At 34.3% G+C, this 26,728-nt stretch overlaps 1 protein-coding gene across 2 annotated transcripts in view; it reads right to left on the reverse strand.

Moving 5' to 3' along the window:
• The window catches only part of RSBN1 (round spermatid basic protein 1), a 40,940-nt gene that overhangs the window by 11,736 nt on the left and 2,476 nt on the right, over positions 1-26,728 (reverse strand). For both annotated transcript variants that reach the window (XM_064488857.1, XM_010976208.3), the window contains exons 2-4: positions 16,695-17,368; positions 1,836-1,973; positions 1,093-1,235 (exon numbers count right to left, since the gene is read on the reverse strand). In XM_064488857.1, the coding sequence (XP_064344927.1) occupies positions 1,093-1,235; positions 1,836-1,973; positions 16,695-17,368 (955 nt within the window). The remainder of the gene's footprint in view (positions 1-1,092; positions 1,236-1,835; positions 1,974-16,694; positions 17,369-26,728) is intronic.

Consider the following 26,728-nt stretch of genomic DNA (forward strand, 5'->3'; position numbering starts at 1 on the left):
GACTATCAAGATTCATAATCATGATGTACAATTAATGCTATAGCCTAGCAATGTGCAGAAGTTTTGGTTTACTGCCATGTTTTACCATGCCACCACCTTGCATTCATAAATAGTTCTTACAAAGTATTTTCATGATTATCTTAAGTAGCTAGGATTATTTCATACTTAGTTCTAGTATCACTCTCCTATGAGCTTTAAGGTAAGGTCTAGACCAGTCCATTAAAATTCACTTAGGGGTTTTTATTATAGTCTAAGCAAATATAAATCATTTCCAGTCTCATTAAATGAGATTTTTTGTAGTACTAGAGTAAGTTAATCTACATTTGTTTTAAGCAAAATAAATTTTGTCTGAAACAAAAAACCTGTTAGCCCAATATGAATTACTACAGGAGAATACTGATTTCATTCAGTAAACACTGATCACTTGCTATGTGCCATGAAGACAGAGAAGAATAAGACTGTCCTCAAAAAAAGGCAAAATTTAGTAAAAACCAAAAAACTGTAAACAGATCATTAATGAACAGAATGATGTGTAAGCACAGAGAAGGGAACAACTAACTGTCTAAGGAAACAAAGAAAAGCTTCACAAAAGAAATGATGTTCAAATGTTTTGAAATTTGTTAAAACAGTTTGCCAGGTAGAGAGGAAGATAGGGGAGAGGATGCCATTCCAAGTAAAAAGAACAGCACAAAAGCACAGAGTTGTGAAAGACCATGGTTTAGAAACAGAATTCAGTGTGGCTGGAGTGGACTAGAAGCAGACAAATCTAGAAGAGATACTGTTGGGGCCAGATTATGAAAGATCCTTGTAAACCATACAAAGGAGTTTGAGCATTTATCTTGCAGGCAGTTAGGACCCAGGTTTTAAGAAAAGAAGTAAAAGTTAAATTTGTTTTTTGGTAGGATTCCTTACTCTGATAACTGTGTAATGAGTGAACTGGACTAAGGAACTGACAACTAGAAGATTTACTTAACATAGCTCTTCAAATAATTTAGACAAATGGTTTTCAAACTGCTCAGGTCTCAATCATTTCTATAAGCAATCGACTAAAATAAAGTGCTTTTTGATTATTTGAGAAAAGTAAATGTTTACCGTCGTCTTTTGAAGGGTGACTTTGGCATATCTGCTGTAGGGATCATCTGCTCTCCTGGCCTTACCCACATGATAGGCCCATCATCACTCTGGGACCTACACTGGAGTCGAAGGCTGGAAAGTGTACCCCAGGGCAAAGTCATCTGGAAGTCAGATGAATAAGTTACATTAAAAAAAATTTTTTTTGCTAAGATTTTTTTTAATTCTGTTTAAATACCAGTTTAAGAAAAGTTGAAGAGCATGATGAATATATAAAAACAGAAAATGTTATACAAAGAAATCAAATGCATAATGAGACTTAAAGTGATTTTGTTCCATTTAGTAAACAGACATACTAACCATCAAAAAAAAGTTTTTTTTAACTATTTACAAATTAACCCTTCACACCTAAAAGAAAGCTTGAGAGGGGGAAGTGGGTACAGCTCAGTGGTAGAGTGCATGCACAAGGTCCTGGGTCCAATCCACAGTACCCCGATAAAAACAAAAAAAGCCCAAAAACACAAAGCAAGCTCTAAGAAGTTTATATGTGTACATAAAGAAAAAAAATGCTTCATTAGACAGTAATTTATATGTTAAAAAGAATAATTGAAGTTAAGTATTTTATATCAATAATTTTCTAAACATTTCTATTCAAAACAGTGGAGAAAATTTAATTTTAATAGACAAGATTAGCTTAAAACTTTTTAATGGAAAGTGTCCATTTAAGTAATGATCAGAACTTTAATAATTTGAAAAACACTCACTTTCAGAAATGGTGATTCTTCTAACATATCAAGGAACTCTGGAAAATAATCACCAACTTCTTCATCTACTGCTCCAACAAGACTTATCTGCCGCATAGGACCTGCTCGGTAGGTGCCACAGCAGTATGTCCTGTTGACCTGAGATAAAACGAAAGAGGGGGGAGAAAGGACTGAAGTACACTGTAATATAAGAATTAGGATAAGGTATCATTTCCAATGTTGCTATTTCTTCTACATACTAAGAACTCCAAGGTCAGTACCTTGGATAAAGTCAATAGTTACAGAAAGGCACCCTAGCACACTGACAAATACATTGATATATGTGCCACAAACAGAAATTTCAAGTCCAAGTTGGTCTATGGTCCCAGCATCTCAAAGAAATACTGGAAACATTAAGATATAATTAAACTTCTCAGAGAATGATGATTTTGGAACTTTGTAAACACTTTAAAGTGATCTTTATTAAGGAAAAAAAACAGTAAGCAAATTAAAACTGGCAGGGCAGTTAAGAAAAAAAGTATTATTGTCAAATTAATCTTCCATACTCACTTTGCACTCCCTAGCTTGAAAGACTTCACATCAGGCCATATACCCGGATGACTGTTAGCAAACCCAATCTCCCATTACCTCCATGTAAGATCCTCCACCCTAGGCAGCCTAATCGTTTTCTCTAAGCAACTTATGCCGAACTTATTTCTGTCAGCACTGATTTTTCTCTTGCATCTGCCCTTCTTAGAATGTCCTCTTTTCTGACAACCTAAATCTTATCTTTCAAAGATCAGTTCAAGACTTTTCTTCTGGAAGCCACCCTGATCACCCTTCATAATCTTTCCTTTTTCTGAAGTCTAATGTCACCTACAAGCACAGAGACATTTTCTCTGTATCAACTCTCTAGTAAAGTTAGCATATTCTATACAAATTTGTAGCCCAGAGAATCCTAACATTCAAACAAAATCTACCAAATGATTCAATGCAAGCTTCTTATTATTCTTCTGGTCATCATCTCACGTATGTTCTTAATATTCCTATCCCCAATTCAGAATGGCTGTTTCTCAAATGTAGAGACAGATCCTGTGTATACAGACGTCTAGACTAAAAACATTGGATTCTAACCAGGATTTCCACCTCAGATCAGTAACCTAGCAAATTCTACTTTAGCTAAGATGTAGACTAAACTGAAAAAGCCTAACACGTAATTATGCTTTTGTAAGGTGGGTCTCTATTAAACATTCAAAAAAATTGTTTTTAAGAATCAATTGTTACTATTTTGCCTCAACAGAAAGTATAAATGAACATCTAGTACACAGTTCTTTACTATTAAGTTCTTCAGCAGGATTTTCAGAATCATCCCACTATTTTTTTCCACAGACAATTTAACATCATCCCACACATACACATAAACCCATAAAAGGTCTCAGATCTTGTTATAAACAGCAGTGATTTCCTAATTCCTTACAAATCTTTCCCCCAAAATCTCCTTAGGTGATCCTTAAACAACAACTGCCCAGGCCAGAATACTTTGCATATATTTGTATGAATTACCTTCCATTTCTTTGTGTGATCACCATGTGTAAAAAGCCAGTGTAGAAAGTCTGGGAAAGAGGATGATTATGGGATATAGAGATAAAGAAGGGGAAGCAAGGGAACTTTTCTAAGCAGTATTCTAGCTTTTCTAAGCCTAGTACCCAAAATGACTACAGCAGCTTTAACTTCAGCACCAGTTCTAGGAACACTACGCTTTCTGGGCTAGTAAGAAGTATCAGTCTCCTCCGAATACCACCTGCCACTATTCCCAATTATCAGAAATGCCTTCCAAGAAAGGCTTTCAAGCTATGTGATAAATTTCTTAAAGACCTGTCACAATTTAAATCTCACTTAACAGACCAATCTTGAAGAAGTACACTGCCATGTGGTAGTTTTCGTTAACTTACTTGGCCTGCTAGTTTTGAGATTATACAACTCTTAATGGATTATTAATTTGAAGGGATTCACATTACTTTAAATTTTGCACACAAAGTTAGACTGAATTAACATTGTTATATCACAGTATTTCAAGTTTACCTAATTTAAATACCACTAAATTCAATAGCATTGCACTGAAAGACAACAAAAAAATGCAAATACCTAGGATAATTAATATGTGACATGAATAAATATAAAGCATCCTTTCCTATTTGGAAAGAGAAAGAAAATGAAGAGGAGAAATTGTTGAATATGTTTGCTGAGCCTAGAAATAATCAGCCATTAAACTCTGCCCCTCCCAAAAACGTAGTAGTAATAAAGCTAATTAACAGTATGTATCACTTGTATTGAATAATTTAATAAACGCTAACGTTTCCAATGTATTTAAATAATTAACAGCACAAATTCAAAGATGGAAAAGCACTTACGGCCAGAAATTCAACGTGTACCAATTGTGATACTAATGCCAAACAAGCAAAATAATTATTCTACTCTTCTTTTTAGTAACAGAACTTCCTGGGCATATAGCCAATAAGCTAGACTCCTTGGCAGCTAAGTATGATCTGTGACTAAGTTATGGACAGTGAAATGTTAGCATAAGTTACATATGCAATTTCTAGAGCATGCCTTTGTAAGTAAGTGGCTGGCTCTCCACATCCTCTTTCTCCCTTGGGCCAAGTTCAAGCATGCACATGACACCACCACCAAAGGAAATGGCAAAACTTAAAGACAGAAGGAAAGCAGAATCCTGGATGACATCACGAACAGAGCTGCTTACTTCTAGACTTGTTACTCAGAGAGAAACTTATTTTGTTCTAGCCACTGTATGTGAGAGCTCTCTGTTATTGGTGGTTTAGCCTGTATCTTGCACACTTTATACTAAGGGAGGCAATACTCTGTATTGCACAGATTACAACACCTGGATTATTATCTCCTGCTCTGGGCTAAAAAAAAGTCTATTACAAGAGCACAGCCAAAAGAGAACAATTAAGATGATTAGTGACTTGGAAACCATACAAATTTTAGGAAGAGTGATGAAATTAAATATATTTTCAAAGTATTTGACTTGAAAAGATTAAAGTAGACACATAATAATCTTCAAATACTTGGAAGCTTATCACAAAAGAGCAGACTCACATAACTTTAAATAAAGAACAGGATGTACAGGAAAGCCGCTATCATCCACTCAATTAATGTTTACTGTGTATTATATGCCAGACATTGTCCTAAATACAGATACAGCAAACCAGACCCATTCTTGGCCCCTGGAAACTTACAATCTAGTAGAGAGAGGCAGACACTACACAAGCATTTAATTATAAACTGTAACAAATCTTCTGAATGGCATTTGTAGGATACTATGAAAGAGAACATGGGATCCTGATATAGGGGATAAACTATTCCTCAAAGTAACGGTGAATTAAAATCTACAAAACAAGTTTAAAGAAAAAAAAATCCTTTAAGCATCACACTTTCCAGGGTCTAAAAGAAAGCTACTGATGCTGAACAGAAAACAAAAGAGAAAAATAAACATGAGACTGGAGAAATGAGCTGTGGCTGGGTTAGGGAAAGTCTCAAAGACTACATTAAGAATTTGGGAAATCACTAAGGATCTAAAGTAGTAAGAGGAAAGGAAAGTTACCCGATTTGCCTTTATTTTTTTAGTGGGGAGTGGGGCTTGGGGTTTGGTTTTGTTTTCTCAAAGGGACTCTGAAAGACAAGAGACCAGGTAGGTTACAAACAACAGACTAAGCCATTAGCAGTGGAGCTGATTTTAAAAAGTTTTTTTTTTTTAATCTGAAAAATATCCTTGAGATAAAATTGCCTGGACTTAGAGAAAGATCAGTTATGACAGAGGAGAGAAACGAGTATCAAGGATGTCTCCCATGTTCTGCCCTTTGTAACCTCATGAAGAAACTACTCTTTCTGTTGGAGGAGAGGACCAGGTTTGGGTGGGGAGGTGGTATCTTCACTCTGGGACATGATGAGACTGAAGTGTGCACTAGGCTAAATAATGGCTCCCAAAGATATCCAGGTCTTAATCTCTAGAACCTGTGACTGTTATATGCTACGGCAAAAGAAGGGATTTTGAGCTGGGGAGAGAGCCTGAATTACCCAGGTGGGCCCTAAGTGTAATCACAAGTGTCCTTATAAGAAGGAAGCAGAGGGAGACTTGGCCACAGAGAGAAGGTGATGTGATGACAGAAGCAGTGATTGGACTGATGCACTCTGAAGATGGAAGAAGGGGTCAAAGGCCAGGAGATAGAGATGGGCACTAGAAGATTAAAAAGAAAAAGGCAAAAAAAAACCCCAAAAGCCCCACAAAACAACAACAAAAAACAAGCAAACCCAAAAACATATATAAAAAAATTTCAAAAAAGCCAGATTCTCCTTCAGAGCCTTCAGAACTGTAAGAGACTAAATTTGTACTGTCTTAAAGCACTATGTTTGTGGTAATTAGCTAGAGCAGCGATAGGAACTAATACAAAGTACCTTCGAAACACCCAAGTGCCTGTGTCAAAAAGGTATATGAGTTTGAAATCAGAATAAATGGTGACTTGAGGATATAAATCCGAGTCATTGGCAGTTATTGGAACTTTAGTCTTAAAAGAGACTTGATTAGAGAAAATAAAGAGAGTTCAAAGACTAGGGGTCTTGGAAAGCTCCAAATTAAAAGAATACAAAAGGGAAAGAAAAGCTAACAAAAAACAATGTAAAAGAGTTGTCAAGAGGTCAGAGAGGTTAAAAAGAAAACCAAGAGAGCACAGTATCATGAAAGTCAAAGTAAGAAAATATTTCAAGAATATGGTCAAAATGTTGCTGAAACGTCTAATAAAATGAAGATGAAAAACGCCCACTGGTGACCTTAGCAAGAGCTATTTGAGAGAAATTATGAAGGCAGAAACCAAACTGGTATGGAGATATAAGGAAATGGAGACAGCAAGTGGACACAATTTTATTAATGGAAGTACTGGGGATTGAACACAGGGCCTCCTGCATGCCAAGTACATACACACTCTACAAATGAGCTATACCCCACCCCTAGACAATTCTTTCAAGAAGTTTGTTTATAAAAGTATGAGTTGCCCCATAATCTTATTAATAGAATGTTATAAAATTTTTGGATTTTTACTAGTTGATAAAACTGGCATCTTCTTGGTTTTAATTTCATTTTCTTAGGAATAAAGTTATATATCTTTTCAGACAAGAAGATTAAAGGACCATTTGTATTTCTTTTTCTGTGAACTATTTACAATCCTTGCTTATTTTTATACTTTGTTCCTAGTATTTCTCGTTATCTATTTCTAGAGCTCTTTATAGTTTAGGATGGTTAATCCTGTCAGTGACAGAAATTTGTCTTTTGACTTTATTTACAGGGATTTTTGTTCTGTTTTAGTCACAGTTAGAAAGACCTTTGCCACTCCAAAGTTATAAAAGAATTCTTCCATGTTTTCTTATATTTATGTCCATCTTCTACATTTAAATCTTTGATTCCATTTGGAATTGATCATGGTATATACAGTGATATGGATACTAAGGTATATTCTAGATACCCTGATGTCCCAACACTACATTCTCTCTGCCACCAAAGATTTGAGATGCTATCATTTTTACTTATCAAATGCCTATATATATTTGGGTCTATTTCTGGACTTAATTTTTTCACTGAACAATGTTCATAAACTAGTATACACCTACTTAATAATTAAATCTTTAGAATGTATTGGTATCTTACAGGGCACTCCTCCATCACTCCTTTTCTTTTTCAAAGTTTTCCTGGCTGTTCTTGTCTGTTTATTTTTTCATATAAACTTCTAAATCAGGCAACTGTCCCAGAAAAAAAAAACAACCATTGGTATTTTTATTTGGATTACGTTCAATTTAAAATTTAGGGAAAATCATCATTTTGATGTTCGTTCTTCTTAATCCAAGAACGTAGAACATCTTTCCATTTAAGTCTTCTTTTCTGTGAGGTTTTAAAGCTAATGTGAAGTCTGGTAAAGGTGAAAAGGTGAAGACTGCTAGTTAAACAAGGCCAACTGAACACATGATTTATTTATATTCCTTACCAAAACTACACTCAAGTGAGAGTAAAATAGAAAGGCTGTAAGTCCCAGAAGCTCAAAGAGAACAGAAGTAAAAATGATAGATACAAGCTATTGAAACATTTTTAGAAGGTAAAAAATGTATAGGGGAATTAGCAGACTGAGCACTTTGAATACTGAGTACCTATACAGAAGATACCTAAAAAACAAGTTCATGCTACAAAATCATGGAAAGGCTAAGTATCACAGAAGGTGGGGAACAAAGCATTAAACTAAAAACAAAGGCGACAGCTTTAAAATCTGTTTACGAGTCAGTCAGACCCTCCACTTACCTTTCATGTTCCCATCCTGTACTTTCTTACCTATGTATTTTTTGGAGAAAATGAACCAAAGAGACTATAGAAACAAAGATACCAGGCACAAGTATGGAAAAGACCTAGTATACTGAAAAAGATAATTAAATAAAATTCCATATATTTAACAGTGAAATCACTTACATAGAATCCTAGCAGACAGGGGTATAAGCTACTCTACTTTGGCAAAAATGTGGGTAGATTCTTAGCTGTAGAAATTAAAAGCCCCAAAGAAAAGGTCTCTAAATGCTGATAACTGGAGTTTTTCTTACAATGATACAGCCAGATTCCCTACTCGGTCATCAAATGATAAGTCCCCCCTACTATGTTCATAGTTTCTAATCAGTTTTGTACTGACTCATATTTGAATATAAACAGATCACCAGACATTTAGGGAAAATATCTAACATAAAAGATTAAAACAAACAAAAAGGAACTTGATTAAAGAGACAACTGAGAATAAAATTTCAAAACAAGTGTAATTAATATCACCAGAGATGAAATGGACAGTGGAGACGGTTGCATAACATTCCGAAAGTACTTAATGCCAATGAATTATACACTTTAAATTAAATAGCGAATTTTATGTTATGTATATTTTGTGACAATTTTTAAAAATCCTAAGCAGGATGAGGGATGGAATCCAGAACACAGGCAGAAGGATTAACTTCTGAAGAGGAGGTGGGATAGCTGCTCTACTATAACAGGAGGGAAATGCAGAAAAGATGTAAACAGATTAAAAAGTCTGAATAGTCATCATGAAGTAAAGGCAAGCAAGTTGACCAAAGAACTAAGCTTCCTACACAATGTTGAGGGCCCACTGGAGGCCTTATGAATCCTTATGTAGAGACAAGCTCCTGAATAATTATCAATCCAACACTGGTTTTCTAAAGCATTTGCACTAGGTAGAAGTTAGACAAGATTATCTCCAAGAGCCCTTAGTCTATGATTCTATAAAATTCTAAGAGGATTGTATCTACTGGTCAAATGAACGGAATCTGACTGTTGGTAGATGGCACATAGTCTAAAACAGTATTTCTTAAACTTGCCTTATCATAGGAATTGAATCACTTCGGGTATTTATCTCAGGCCTCAATCCAGACCTAGTGAATCAGAATTTCCAGGAGCGGAACCTGAGATTCTAAATATGTGTTTGGAACTAGCAACTCAGATATTCTTAGGACCTGGCATGTTTGAGAAACTCTGCCCTGGAAATGGCACTCAAAACCAAAGAACAAACTGAGTTCTACCACCTCCCAAAGTGTATGCATTGCAGGCACAGTGGAGGAAGAAACAGGTGTAAGGACTGGAGGGAGGTAACCAGAGACCAAAGAACAGAAAAAAGTAAGGCTTCTGTGGAAGCAGAAGACAAAACAACCAGAGGGAAGGCCTGTTTGGTTGTTTTGTGCCTTTTTCCCCAAACAGGGGAAAAAAACACCAAACAGGGGAAACAGCCTTTAGCAAAATTAGAAGGCAAAGTGGGGAGGGAACAAAGATTGTGGAATAGTTCGTACATAGGGGGATAATGCCAATAAGAAAACAGTTGTTAGCTTTGTATGCATTAAATTTTTAAATATATTTATAATATCTGTAAAAGTTTAAACAATTATATTTGAATATGCAAATTGCTCTGTGTCAACACATATGTAGTCCTTTAGATTAGAAACTCAACTTCACAAAGTTATCCTATAACAATTGCTGAGTGTGAAATAAGCTCAACTGGGCTCCCAATGCATACACCTTTTAATAAGGAAAGCCATGAGTAAGTTAAAAACTTAGAAGATAGCAGCTTTATTCATAACTGCCCAAACTTAGAAACGAACATGTCCTTTAGTAAGTGAGTGGATAAATAAACTGTGGTACATCCAGATATATTCACACTAAAAAGAAATGATCTATTATGCCATGAAGACGTGATGGAACCTTAAATGCATAACACTAAGTGGAAGAAGCCAATCTGAAAAAATTACATATTATATGATTCCAACTACATGACATTCTTGTAAAGTCAAAACTATGGAGACACTAAAAAGACCAGTGGTTGGCAGGGGTTGGAGGAAGGGGAGAAAGGGAAGAATAGGCAGAGCACAGAGGATTTTTAGAGCAGCATAAATACTCTATGTTGCCATACTGATGGACACATATCATTACACATTAGACTAAACCCACAGATTGTACAATACCAAGAGTGAACTGTAACGTAAACTATGAACTTTGGGTGGTTATGATGTGTCAGTGTAAGTTCATCAATGGTGGGGATGATGGTGATGGAGAGCTATACGCATGTGAGGACAGGGAGGATATGGGAAATCTCTGTACCTTCCTCTCAATTTTGCTGTGAACCAAAAACTGCTCTAGAAAAATCAATTCTTTTTATAAAAGAAAAATTCACAAGAACACCAAGCTAGAAATACAAAATATGGAAAAACCCTGGGGGGAGGAAGGGGAGAGGGGAAAGGGGAGGTTAGTAATTATTCCACATAACTCATGTTTCAGGAAGAAGCCCATTCGAGCTGATTGTTTAAAAAGCAGAAAGGAAAAAGCTAGCCAGCAATCTTCCTAACCCTGTGACCTGAACAGAAAGGCATTCCCACTTTAAAATATACAGTGAAAAAGCAGTGTGAGTCAAAATGAGTTTATTATAAGCTGTACTTAGAATGAGAGAAAAAAAGAACCAACCTAACATTTTTATGCTGTTTTATAAAGTCAGCTACCTAAAATATTTATTTCTCCTTTTAAATAGCACACTAATGTGTAGTTCCTTAAGAGTTTCTAAGTTATTTACAAAGTCACAAAGCACTCTACTAGTTCTACTCTCTTAATTAGTACTACCAATTTACTATAAAATGTTAATTATATTAATCAAAGATGGAGAACACATATAATAACCCCATTTTAAGCCTTGCCACAATACAAATGAAGAAATAACAGTTGCTGATTTTCTCTGAAACAGTAGACATTATCATTTTATAGTGGAAAAAGTAACAGTTGTTAAGATCTACTACCATGTAAAGTTAAAGAGCTATGATTCTCAGTAAGATTTCAGTATCTTATGTAGAGAGATTTTTTTTTTTAAAACAGAACTTAAAATATGCACACTTGCCAGATAAAGAGAACAAAATCCTATTATGGTAGACATATTTTTTAAATCAATCTGCTCCCTTCCTTACCACGTACCTTTCATTTCCATATATACCCATCAGTTACTTAGATGCTATAATTGGGAAAATAGTCTCAGATGGTGATATTTAAAACAACTCTCCATTTAACTTCACATATATTTTAGTGTTTTTTGTTGATTTTGTTTGAAACACATGTACAGAATCTAAGACTGAGAGCCTTGCTGATTCTTGGGACCAGCAACACCAACATCATCTGAGACCTTGGTAGAAATGCAGACTTACAATCCAGGCCTACAAAATCAAAATTTGCATTTTACATGCACATTGAAATTTGCTCAACCCTCATCAATAGGATTAAATACCATTCAGAGACAGAGGAAAAAACAATTCCTCTTTGAAGATCTTCCACTATGTAACTTCAGGGACGGCCAACCAAAATGTAACCTTCCCCATCTATAAAACAAAGGCTTAGAAATGGCTCCCATTTGCTCTAAAATCTTCTTAGTCTATAAAATAACTAGAAGAACATGTGAAATTTTAATCAGTTTATCAGCTGCCACAGGATTTTTATACAGAGCCATGGATTGCATACTTACTGCAGAACTATCACACTTCAAAGTTGAAAACCATTCAAAAGGTTTTCAAGTAGCCAATAATTACAAGATCTAACACCTAACTAAAAAGATCATAAATTATACTTATTCCATACTTTAAGAGAGAAATACATGTCTTAGTGAACATTAGTTTTTCTCCATTAACTGACAAAAGATTCCATAAACACTTAATTTTTTGGTCAAAATAGTTATTTAGCCAATGACTATTTAAAACTTAATTAGGCCTAAATAATTCTACAGAATTGTAAAAATACCATACTGTGTCGATACCTATGTAGTCCTTTAGAAACTCAAATTTACTAAGTTATCCTGTATCAACTAAGAGTTAAGTAACCAAACTTGAGGATCAGCTTGGTGCTTCAATTGATATTTATCATGAACTTACCTCTCTGCTGTTAAAAAACATTTTTTAATAGACTATCAAAAGAAAAAAAAAAACCTGTATGTGCATCCTAGCTTTGCTACTACACTAATTTAAAAATATAAAAATAACAGAAGCTATCATTTTTCTTGCATAAAACAAAGCTACATTTTACTTTCCTCCAGCTAGAACAGGTGAGTACTAAAGTAGCACTTCTCAAAACTTAGCGTGCTTATGAATCACCTGAGGATCTTATTAAAATACAGATTTTGATTCAGAAGATCTGGGTAGGGGGTCTGAGACTGCATTTCCAGCAAGCTCCCTAGTGATCCAAACTTATTCACAGTACAAATAGCAAGCCTCTTAAAAAAAAAAAAAAGCATAATTTAAAATATTTAGATAGTGATGGTTTGCAAAGCACTGGTCTTGATAATATTTTCAATTAAATTCTTAATTGAGCAACCTAACACTTTTCTGTCCTCATCAAACTTGACCTCACATACGGATGTGATATTTAATCACTCCATCATTCTTTTTTTTTTAATGGAGGTACTAGGGATTCTACCCAGGATCTTGTGCATGCTAAGCATGCGCTCTATCACTGAACTATTACCTTCCCCCCACTCCATCATTCTTAAAACCGAAAAAACCTGTATTATCATCTTCCTTCTACTTCTCTTTCTTTTTGTTCTCTTTCCATGTTCCTCATACATACAGGTGCATCACAGAATTCCATCCTTAGCTTCATTTCTTCCACTTCTAATGCTGTGCCTGGATCACCCATATGCTAATGGTCCAACTTCTGCATCTCAGGCCTAGACATGTCTCCCAATCTTAGATCCACATATTTCACTACCTAACAGACATTTCTGTTCATCTTCACAAGTATCTCAACATAAAACATCTTAAACAATTCATCAACACCTTACACCCTTAGAAACCAACTTTTTGAACCCTGTATCAACTCTGTGATCAGCACAGCCATCCATCCATTTGTCCAAACCACATTTTAAGACTCTATCCTTCTCACTCACCAAGTGCAATTAATCCCAACTTCTAATTATTTCTCAAATTTCATTCCTTCCTTTCTAGTGTCAATATCAGTTTAGACATGGATCATTTCTGATCTGGTTATCATAGTTAACCAGTCTTGCTTCCAATTTCACTTTCCTCAATTCCACCCTTCACACTACTGTGTAATCTTTGTGAACATAACTTGATAGCACTCCCCTATTAAAATTCACCAGTGATTCCCCATTCATTACCTTTGGGAAAAAGTACTAACTTTTGTTTTAATCACATCATACAAAGGTCCTCACAACTTTGATTTTGTCTACCCCTCTGGTGATAACTCCCACCACCCCTTAACAGTCAGCATGTACTCTTGCCATGTCAAGAATCTGCAGCTTCTGAAAAGTTCCACATTCTTTAATGTCTCCATGTGTTTGCATAGGCTATTTTTCCCTTTGCTTAAAGTGTTAGTATTAGGCTAAGTACCAATCTTCTTTCAAGACTCTACTCAAGCATCACACGCTTTAAAATGCCTTTTCTAATCACTTCACATCTCAGTTAGGGAACACCACAAACTATGCTCCATTATAAGGTTTTCCCTATGCATACCTCCATTCTAGTACTTATCAAACTGTATTACAATTGCTGGTTTATTCATCTCTTCCACTAAATTGAGCTCATCAATTAATCCTTTTCAGAACAGAATGTGCAGTACATGGTACGTTCTCAATAAATGTTTGCTGAATAAACTATCTTGAAATATAGTCATGAAACAGGGAATGTACAGCTCAGTGGTAGAGCACGCGCTTAGCATGCATGAGGTCCTGGGTTTGATCCCCAGTACCTCCATTAAGAAAGAATGAAAGAAAGGAAGGAAGGAAGGAAGGAAGTCAGTCAGTCATGAATAATTATCATGGCTACCTATTTAAACTATAAATAACTTCCATTAGCTGTATCTCTAAGGTAATAAAAAATTTACTTCACTTCATTTATAGGCTGCACAGAACTTCATATGACTTCACAAAACACTGAAGTCCAAAACACCTAGGGTATTCATTTAATTCCCAACAATCTAAAGGTATCTGTAAAAACTATTAGAAAGGCATTCTGAATACTGTGTTAAACTGAGATATTTTAATTTCACTGACTAAAACGTTTAGACAAATAAAAGCACTAGTCCCTCCTCCAAATGTAAAAGGAAGGAAGGAGTATAGTAAAATGATGCACCTATTATTCAAGTGACGTAAGTGTGCACAGTGACTACTTCCACTTACTAGCTACATGACCTTGCATAACAATGAACATCTCCAAACCTCAGTTTCTTCGATGGAAAACAGATAAAACTGCTTACCTACCCCACAGATTATTTCAAATATTAAGATATGAATGTGAAAGCATTTCTATAAACTATGAAGTGCCAAACAAATCTGAACTACTGTGTTAGCTTCCATCCCATCATGTGTCAGTTTTACAGTTGCAAATTTATAGTTTCGTTGGCTACTTCAACCTCCCTTGCCCACCCCGTATGTCTGAATGACTGAAATGACTGAAAACTCATAAATAAAATTAAGTTCCAGGATCACCAGAGCACAAGACTTACTGAATAGTCCTCAATATTCTTATGTGGTTGAAGTGATTAATGATTTCCAAGTTAGTAATAATTTGATGCATTCTTATAAACTCGTTATTTCATAAATCTCCAAGTAAATCTCAAGGTAAGTTGTTGGTACAGTCATTTAAATTTCAGCTCCATTTAAAAAATTAATTGGAGGACAAAAATCAGCAGGGAATATTTAGAGACATTTCCTTCTATTAACTATTCAGTCTGGGTACTGTCTATTGATATATAAGCTTGATCCACTAGAGACTAATACGAAAGTTAAAAAGTCATCATTACAAAACCAAGACTTTTTTCACCCAAATTTATGGCTTATTTCTCAGATATGCTTGCTGTTCTATCTATTAGAAGAGAAAATTTGCTGCATTTTCCTAAACTAAAAAAGTGACAGAGCACATTAATTCTGCTCTCAGCAATATCTTTCTTTGTTAAAGAGGGACTTAGGATGATTATGGACTAAATTAAAAGAACTGTTTTCAGTCCCTTTTGCAATATTTATAAAAATAGGATTCCTTAACCTTCAAAGGGCAAAACTCCTCTTTTAAAAAAAAAAGAAAAAGGAAAAACAAAATCTACTACAAAAGTCAGCACTTCGGTACCTGATTGTGGTAACAAGGCCAAAATCCAAGACGAAGCCCTTTATTGCACATGGTGTTCCAACGTCTTGGGCAGCCCCATCTTGCGACCTCTCCAGATTGGCTGCTCCTGCTCTCTCTACTGCAGAGAGAACTTCAATTAGAGAAATTCTGAAGCTTATAAATCTAAACTGGATGCTCCCCTCATTGGAGGCAAGGATGGTAAGGATCACTAAAAAGATTCAAGTTAAAGAAGGTTTCATATAAACCTAAGTGGCTTGAAACCACTATAATACAGGCAGCTGAGAGTCTTATTATGTAACAGTCTATTTACCTAAAAAAAAATCTTAAGGAAAAGAATGGCAGCAAATTATTAGATAATCCAAAAAAAAAAGAGGTTATATAATCATAAATCTCTAAAAAGTTAAATATTCTCACTAAACCTGTGCAGAATTTATATCTATAATACAAATTTACAGCTGACCATTCATGTATTCATAATCCTTATGAGAAAAGCAAGCAAGAAAAAAAATAGGATACATTATCAACTTTTTATGCCCTAAAATAACTTCATTGAAAAAACTGGTTAAAAAGGAAGGAGAGGTTTCCCTGCTGACTTAAGCCTAGCTGCCCAAGCAAAGCTTCAGAAAATGCCTTCACCTACAACAGTGCATAGGCAGAAGGAGCAGAGTCTACGGCCGTCTTCCTAGTGACACTTCCAAGTCACATAAATGGGGTATGTTTCTGGGATAGACTGCCAACAAGTTACTGAAAGAGAAACAGAAACAGCAAAAACCTGACAAATAAACAGGCCAATGTCCTCGTATGTTTTATTATGACATAAAAGGTAAGTTTTAACTAAAGTTGCCTTGATGCTACCAGATCTAAATCACATCCTCCATACTAACATTACCCGATTTGTGAAAAACTCTATCGGTTTCCAAGCTGGTTTTCCAAAGACTTGTAAAGACATTTAACACATTTCTTAGACCAAGCAAGTAACAATTCACATCCCAAAGAACTTCAGCAATTAGAATTTTTCAATTAGAGGTATAAACAAACAATATGAACCACCTTCACCACCATGAATTTTTATCAAAGGTGTACTGTTATGTGTTAAGCAACAGAACGAGGTTAATACTTTTGAGATACTGTAACCTGTATTTACTAAATAATTTAACAATGATTTTACCTTACCTGAGTGTGAAAATTTGAAATGGTGGTTGTTTCAATATCTTTCTTGCCCAGAATTTCCATTTTCACTGGAGTGTTCGGGAAATTAAAAGCAAAGTAGTCCAAGAAGTCTGGGAGATAAGCGGCCGCTCCATGCACTATTGCTAAAGCATAGTAAGCAGCATTTTTCTCATTTTCACTGAATGTCAAAGCAAGAAACTCCTCAGAAAATCTCTCCATCTCCATTGGAGACAAAAATGAGAGTTCATCCATGTAAGCATGAAGGACAAGAGCACCACCATTGGACTGGTGTTCCTCATGAATGAAGCTGCTAAATTTAGTACCTGTTTTTAAGAAATTTCTACGAATAGAATGCTCCTGGTGAGTCATAAAAGGTGTTTGTACTCCCTGGGGTACCCGGTATTCTTGCATGCCCAAATTTAATCGACACAGCTGTTCATCTTTCAGATACCTGAAGGACTCCTTATTAACACCTGAAGTGCTATTTATTTGTCCTTGGGTGAGGATTTCCTTACTGATGCGGGTCAGGCCAGCACAGACGGTTTGTACTTCCTTATTGTACATTTTAAGGCGTCGTCCTCGCATATCTTCTCGGTGTTTCTTTTTCTTTTTCTTCTTTATTTTCTTCAAGACAAAATCATCAGCTCTCTGGGTTTTACCATTTTCATCTGGTGTTTCTGGCCACAATAATTAAAAAGAAGTTAGTTGCTAGGCCTAGTGTCAACATACAAGCTTCTTAAGGTACTTGATCTCAAACTAAATAGCTTATTCTCAGCTTCTCTGAATTTGTCATTATAATTTATATGTTTGTAAAATGAATGAGATAAAGATCTTAAAACACAAAAATATTCTCAGTTGAATATTATGATAAAAAGTAGGTAATGCAAAGGTAAGCATATAACTTAATATGACTTGCAATCTAAACTAAAGGTAATATCCAGATCATTTCACATATGCCATACTGTATGGAATAGATATTCAAAAACCACTGTAAAATCTAAATTGAAGTTCATCATATTATCCTATTTGTCTACAAATTACTGTGATTCATTTAGACAAAGCAAACAAAGACAAAATAAGACACCATTCTGCCTACCTAACTGGCAAGATTTTTGGGGGTGAGGCATTCTTATATACTATCATTAGAAATATAAACTGGGTACAACCTTCATGGAGGACAATCTGGTTCCCCCGAAAATGGATATATGCACCAAAGCCTTGAAAATATTTTTAATTCTTAGACCCATAAATTCCACCCCCAAGTAAAAACTATGCAAGAAAATAACTAAGAAAGGATAAAGACATCCATGACAGTGTTATTTATGGAATCCTCTAAATGTCTAACATCAGGATTTGATTAAACTCTGGTACTTACATTCTGATAAAATCCTACCCAGCCATTATAAATTATATTATAGATGAAAAGAACTGACAAATTACAAGGTTACAAAAATGCTTATATTGTCACGCTTCCAGAAAGCCTTCTCTAACAACTCTTCCCAACCCAATTGGACAGCTACTCCTCCTATGTGCCTCCTTAACACTATACTTCCCCTATTACAGAACTTACCACATTCTGTGTTATTACACATTTAATTTTCCACCTTTCCTCTAGACTACAAGCAATCTAAGTTCAGAGATATGTATCTTACCTTTCTTTCCAAAGCATCTAACACGTGTATAATCTGATTCCATTTTGATAATATTAAATATTCATTCATTCAAACATTTATTAAGTATCTACTACATCCCAGGGACACTTCTGAGCACTAGAAATACAGTGTTGACAGAGACAGACATGATCCCTATTCTCTTGGACCTTACAATCTCACTGGACTAGAAAGAGAAAGTTATCAGTACGCTACTCTAAATGCTGGGGAAGTTCTCTTTGGGAGGTGACATTTAGGCTGAGTCCTAAATAATAAACAGGCCAGGCATATTTTCTAGGGAAAATATTCTAGAGGAAAGCAAAGAACCTAAAGAGAAAAAAGTATGACTGATCTATATGTATTTTTTATATATACATCACAGAAAAATATCTGGAGAAATACACACCAAGGTATTAATGTAGGCTATCTAGGCTGGTAGGATTATAAATGTCTAGGTTTCCTCTTTTTTGCGTACCTGTATTTTCTAATTTCTGCAAGAAACATATATTACTTTTATAATTTAAAAAATATTTTTTAATTTTTAAAGGATTATCATGGGTTGATAAACCCAAAATAGAATAGCATCTTTACTAGTTGGAAAATAGTCTTGGCAAGAAATCTTTAGGATTAAATATCAGGTATAGTCCTGACCAACCTTCCAGCTTGGTGTGGTATTTACTGTATAGAATTTGTCTACTCAAAAATAGTGTTTCTGATATGATTCAAGTAATTCAGTATTAAGACAGATATTCTAATTAATTCTATCACATCTGAAGATAATAAGTTCAATAAATTCTACAGTAAAGAATTTACTTGGTATAATATGTAAATATATGACAATTGCAGTACTCTATACAAAATCATTCCAAATCACCGGATAATCACAATCGTTACAAAACCTTCTAAAGAAAGTATTTAAAAGTACAAGTCAAAGACTTTGAAGTGTACAGATACCAAATGATTTTCATTCTGTTTAATATTTGCTTTTAAACAACAAAAAGAAAACCCTTCATTTGCAGGCATCAAGTATGATTAAACTGAGATCATACACCAAAATATAATATAATTAGATTGTTTAAAGTGGCAGAAAAAGCAATCTTTTACTTTATATATAACTAAAGCTTTGAGAATTCCTTAAAATACTTAGTGAAAGTCATTTATATTTCTTACCAAATAAAATTCATCTAAATACTCTTTCCAGATATCAAATTGGTAATTTGGGCAATTCTCCCAACCAACTAAATGTTAATGCCATTAAATATAAAGGTTAGACCAATTTTAAAACAGTCATCTAATTACCCTCTGCTGAACGTTTTGGCAATTTTGCAGGTAAAAAAAAAGAAAAAATTCCTCTGAATAGACTCTGTTAATTTAAGCTTCAGAGAAGGTATTTGGTATGCAGAAGATGAATTGTGACCTAGATCTGCCACTGAAATTAACACCAAGAAGGAGCTGCCTTGATTGTAGCACGTTTTCTATATTACTATCCGCTTACCAATGGTATTTCTATCATGGCCAAGTCTCTGTGGGTTTTATTCCAAAACTCATTTATATGAGAACCATTCAATTAGTGCAACATAGCCCAACTCAAAAAAAAAACCCACTGTACAAGGAAACGAAAAGGACCTTAAATTGATTGTAATCTCGTATTTCAGCATAAAAGTTTAAAACAGAATAGATTTCAGTCTCCTCACTAATCCTATTTCCTGAATTTTGATTCTTAACTAAGGCTGAGACAAAGAAAGCTCGACTTTATTTACAGAGAAATTTGAGACTGTATCATATTAGCCAGTGAATTTCCATGAATAATCACAATTTATTTCTGAACTATTGTGGAAGCAACTAACTGAGAACGGTATACATATACAAAGTTGTTAAAGATTATTACAGTAACTCATTATTGCTTCAAGAGGATGATACCAAGGTTGTCTTGCCTTGAATTAAAAATGTCAATTAAAAGTCAATGTCTTTGCAATAAATGTATCAAATCAATGTATTGTATCCCTTAAACTTACACAATGTTATAGGTCAATTATATATCAATTTAAAAAAAAAAATCAATGTCTTCACAATCTTTCCACTTCTAGTTGAGCGATTTTAGCTTTCCAGAGAACATATTCAGGAAGTAGTATTTTGAGTATTTCCCTATAGTACAAAAGTTAATATTAAGTGACAACAGTTCTTTTACAGAAAAAGAGCCAAGATTCATTGTATCTATGATTAAGGAAAGCTTTCACATATCAAACTGTGAAATTAAATATAAAAGGGAGTATGTCATTCTACAGAAGAAGACACAAACATCTTAGAGACAAACTGCTGGCTGTCTTAAAAAAGGCCATTATAACTATAGATTAATACATGACATTATCAATAAAATCCTCTACGTGCTTATATCATTAATATTATCAACCATTAAATAGTACCATTAATTTAACAACACTATTGAAAGCTTTCATTAATGCAAAAAAATTACCTTTCCACATTACAAAACTTAAATTCATAACACCATTTTTATGACTGAATTATAGCTTAGAACTTAAAAATACATAGTATCCTCAATTCCAAAAAATCATGGTGGATAAGCAAAAGCAAAATTATGATTTTTTTAAAATATTTCATTAATCATAATAAAGAAAAAAGTTTAGCTAAAGTTCTATTTTCTGAAAATAAATTCTTTCTGAAAATAAATTCTTTTCTGAAAATAAAGTTCTTCCAGCTCCACAGAAAAGCCTGACTAAAAAGGAAAAATAAAAAGCTGCAGATTTTGAAGGCCATCATTTTAGTACATCACTGTATGCTTAAAACACTGCCTTACTTTACCTGCCACCCCTCAAATTATGGTGTTTAAAAGTGACTGGCTGCACTGTCCTATCACTTCCTAGCAGTACTAACTTTTGCAAGTTAACTTCTTTGTATCTTGTTTCTTATTGGTAAAATGGGGGAAAGTAACAGTATTTCCTCATAAAATCAGTTTGCAGAGCAAATGAAACAAAGCTTATAAAGTACTTAGAATAGTCCCAGAACATGACAAATTATACATGTTAACTACTATTATTACTCCAAAATAGCTGAATTGTAGAGACAGTAGATATGCTATTTAAGAGCAAGTGTTTTACAGTTAGACCTAGGTTAATGTTCCAGCTCCACTGCTTACTAAGGCCTCTGGGCAAGCTCATAAATCTCCCTAAACTTCAATTTTATCATCTACAATGTTACTAATACTAGTATCTATTTCACAGAATTATTGTAAGAATTAAATGAGACAATGAATATAAGGCCCTCATTGACACACAGTAAGTCCTCCCTTACCATCTTTTTCATTTTCATAATGATATTTGATAACCTTCCTTGAAATAACTGTCAATAACTCTGGTATATCAAAACTAGAGCTAGAGATGATCAACTTAGAGTACAATGTGGTGTACCACAAGAAAATCACCTAAAATGGGGAGAAAAAAATATCTGAAAGAGAAAACTACTATTCACCAAGTGTCTGCTAGGGATCACCTATGTTATCTCACTTTAATTTTCAAACAAACCAGTAAAGTACACTTATAAATCCTTTTTATGGAGAAGAAAACAAGCTTGAAATAAGATGTTACTTATATTAGGTCACAAAGGTAGTAGATGACAATCTAGATTCAAACTCTCACCTGTCTGACTCCAAAACTGTTCCAATACACTACACTATATTCTCTTCCTTTCTGCCTTCTCTATCTTCTCCTCTGCAGCACTGCTCTTAGATGATCAACTAAAATCGTCCAGTTACAACAAAAGACTTGAAGTGGCTTGGAGAAACCTCCAATAAAGGAAGCATCACTACATTCAACAAATATGTTATTGAGTGCCAATTACATGATAATTCTGCATAATCACAGAATATTATTTAGATTCTGCAAAAAAAGTCCTTAAAGGCTTTTTTGCTTCCCTCTAAGTGGATAAAGAAAAACATCAGTCCCTGAATGTGCTGATCTGATAAATGAGGTTATCTGTTTATTCCAGTTCTCTACATAACCCCCAAGTAATTCCCCATGCCTATCACCAAAAACAATCAGCTGTTTCTGGATTAAAATTCCTGCTAATAGTTTTTTGACATCACAGAAAATTTCAATTAGTTTGTGTGACTTGGGGAGTTTCCCTGTAATAGCAGTTTTCCCTGGTCAAAAACGAAAAAAAGTGAGAAGGGAAGGTTGACTCACAAGAATACACAAGAGCAATCCTATTATTTAACGACACTGAAGAAGAGAGCTACAGGGATCAACTCCTCCTTTCCTTTTAAAAAATTATTAAAATACTATTAAAATTGTACATTTATTAGCCAAAAATAACTAAAAAGAAGCATAATTTATTTTGATGGGTTTTTTCTTTTAAGGAAGTTTGTTTCCTCTAGGCTTTATTATGAGCAAGAAGAACAGAAAAAAATTAAGATTTCAAAAGACATAGGTAACTATCATTTAATTAAGACTCAAGCCTATTGTTTACAAGAAACAAAAAATATTTTAAATCTCTTTATTAACAATGTATATGTGCTTAGTGGAAAGTGAAAAGCCAACTAGACAAGGCAAAAAAACTGGGTTCTAGATTCAGTTCTATCACGTACTAACTGGAAAATTTGAAGTGTGACACTTCACCTCTTTGAAAATAACTTACCTTCCATTTTATATATGAAGCAAGTTTACCTTTGCATTTACAGATTAAATTTTTTTTCAACTATTTATGAGCAACTCCAAGTGTCTGGAATCTGAAATTCATAATTAGCCTATACAAGAATTTGGATTGTGTACTGTTGGGCTCTGTGCAGTAACATGTTTCTTAACTGAATGATCTATCTCAGAGGTCAACAAACTTTTTCTATAAAGAGCCAGACAGTAAGCTTTGCAGGCCATATGGTCTGTCTCAACTACTCACTCTACTGCTGTAGTGTGAAAACTCCCACAGACAATATATTTCAATGAATAAAGTGGTGTCCCAATAAAACTTTATTTCTGGATACTGAACTTGAATTTCAAATGATGTTCAAGTGTCATGGGGTTTTCCCAACCATTTAAAATGTAAAAACCATTCTTAGCTCACAGGTCATATGAAAATAGGCAATGAAACTGATTTCAGACAAAGGTACAAAAGCAATTCAATAGAGGAAAAACAGTCTTTTCAACAAAAAATGCTGAAGCAATTGGGTATCATAGGAAAAAAAAAAAAAAAAAAAAAAGAAAGAATCTTGACCTAAACCTCACACATTATACAAAATTAACTCAAGTGGATCAGAGATTCAAACATTAAAGTTAAAATTATAAAACTTTTGTGAAAACAACAGAAAATCTTTGGGACTTAGGTCATGGGACCTTAGACATGACACCAAAAGCACAATCCATAAAAGCAATCAATAAATTGGACTTTATCCTTTAAGAGGATGGAAAGACAAACAATAGAGTGGGAGAAAATATTTGCAAACCATTATTCTGATAAAGCATATACATATCTGTAATATATAAAGAATTCTCAAAACTCAATAGTAAAAAAACAATTCAATTAAAAAATGGGCAAAAGACATAAAGAGACATTTTACTGATGAGACTATATGGACAGCAAATAATGGCATAAAAAGAGGTTAAATATCACTAGCCACTGGGAAATGAAACTTAGGTCCATGATTAGGTATCATTACATATCTATTAAAACAGATAAAATAAAAATAGTAACAATACCAGATACTGGCAAGGATATGGAGGAAGTGGATCTCTCATACATTGCTGGTGGGAATGTAAAATGGTACAGATATTCCAGAAAATAGTTTGGCAATACCTTCCATAAAAAAAAAATAAAAATAAAAAAAAAAACCCAAAAAACCCCTAAACATACACTTAACATATGACCCAGCAATTGCATTCCCAGAGAAATGAAAACTTATGTTCATACAAAAACCTGAACATGAATGTTCACAAAAGCTTTATTCATAATGGCCAATTTGGAAACAACCAAAATGTCCTTCAACAGATGACCAGTTAAACTATGGTATATCTATACCACAGAACACTACTCAGCAATGAAAAAGAGTGAGCTATTGATATACACAACTTGAACAGATCTCAAGGACGTGCTGAGTGGAAAAAAATCTCAAAAGTTCACATACCATATTATTCCATTTATGTAACATTCTCAAAATGACAAAATTATAGAGCTGGAGAACAAATTAGTGGTTTCCAAGGGTTGCGGAAGGTGGGGAAACAAAGGAAGTTCTAAGATTACAAAGGGATAGCACAAGGGGGAATCTTTGTGGTGACAGAACAGTTGTGTTTCTTGATTGCAACAGTGGTTAAACTAATCTACAGGTGTTAAAATGGCACAAAACTATACACACACCATTGCACCAATATCAGTTTTCTGGTGTTGACATTATACAACAGTTATGTAAGATGTAACCTTTGGAGGAAACTAGTAAAGGGTAAAGACCTCCCTGCACTATTTGCAATTTCCTGTGAATATATAATTATCTCAAAATAAAAAGTCAAAATAGTTTCTGAAAATCTAAGGAAAAGAGGAGGGAAGACATAGTTCTGTAAATAACAAGGATCCAACCATTCTCCTTATTAATCTTAGAGTTGTTTCAAGGCCCAAGCATGATAAAGTAACAAAAAGCAGTTTTAACAGTGCCTAATAAGAAATTTTTTTAAATTAAAAAAGTAGTGCTTAATAACAACTAGACATTGTTTTACATGCTTTCCACATATTGCCTCATTTAATCCACATGACAATCTGACAAAAGAAACATCACAACCCCATTTTACAGACAGAAAAACTAAAACTGAGAGAGATTAAAGTAATTTGCCCATGGTCATGCCATAATCGGTAGAGCCACGATTTTTTTAAATTCCAGAGGCACGCCTCCAGCATACCACTGTAACAAGTATAAAGAGACTGAGTGGAAAAACAAAAGGTATCTATTGAAGTGTATGCAAAAGCCTGTATTAAACAAGGTTAAACCAGTTTACTTTCTGTAAGGTTCTCAGAACTTTTAAAATGCCAATGTATGCCATGTATCTAGAAGGCTACTGTATACATTTTTTCCCCAATGTATTTGGTCAGGGAACCTTTCCCCCCAGAATATATAATCTAACAATCTCTCATTCAAAAGTCAAAATGTTTAATCTAGACTTATTGTTGGGATCATTTCACAATGTGTGCAAATATTGAACCATTTTGTACACTTAAAAACTGATACAAAGTTATGTGTCAATTATATCTCAATTTCTTTAAAAGTTAAAACGTTTAAATGACCTAATCTTCACCCACTTTCCATCTTCACATACTGGCAAACTACAAATGCTTGGAGCTGTACTGTCCAATGTGGTAGCCAAAAGGAACTATCTAATTATGAATTAATTAGAATTAAGTAAAATTAAAAATTCAGTTCCTCAGTCACACTAGCCACATTTCAAGTCTTGAAAATATTTGTTTCAAGGGCCACATATGACTAATGGCTACCGTACTGGACAACACATTTATAGAAAATATTTCCATCATCAGAGAAAATTCTGTCAGGCAGCACCTGGGTTAAAGGTTTGTTTCTATTTGGTTTTGGGGTTTTTTTTGTTGTTTTTAAAGGAAATAAAAATACTTATTTTGAATATAAAAGCTGATTTTGTAATGTAACATGGCACAACAGAATTCAAGTTTTTTTACAGATTTGGACCACCTCTTATTTTGTGTACGTGTGACCCAAATAACACCCATCAGAGCAAAACTTCATTAAATTGAACTGTTATAATAGCTCTATGAATAATGCACAAGAAAAAGTTAATCTATGATTATTATAAATACATATGTTTAAGTCACTAGATGAATTTCTGCCAAAAGAATCAACAAGACAGAAAACCCTTCAGACCTTGTTACTTAACACTACGTTGCAATATCCTTTTTTTTTTTTAACTTTTAGTTTTATGTTTCTGTTTGTTTTTTAAAGACATGGGCCTCTGCAATTTTCAGAGAAGTACACTGTCAATTATTATCATCTATTTGCCACTATCCCCCCATAAAAGGGGGCCAAGTCAGAAATTTTTAATGGGGGTGGCCACTGCCACTCTGATGCCAAGGAACAGGGAAAGGGTAAGCAAAGAAGTGGAAAAAATGAATAGCAAAAGGAGAAAGCAACATCATGCAGCTGGGGAATGAATCTTGAACTGGGATTCAGGAGATCCGGGTACTTCCCCCCATTAGGCCAATGATTCATTTTTTTGGCACTGTTACTAATTAACTGTGACTAGATTAGACGAGTGTCTTCACTACCTTAGCCCTGGTTTCCTCTCTTCTACAATACAAATTTGACTTGGATGATCTCTAGATTCCCTCAGCTCTGCACAGTTAAAATACACAAAAACATGTACACAAATG

Source organism: Camelus dromedarius, chromosome 9 (genome assembly GCF_036321535.1).
Source record: "Camelus dromedarius isolate mCamDro1 chromosome 9, mCamDro1.pat, whole genome shotgun sequence".
Classification (NCBI taxonomy): domain Eukaryota; kingdom Metazoa; phylum Chordata; class Mammalia; order Artiodactyla; family Camelidae; genus Camelus; species Camelus dromedarius.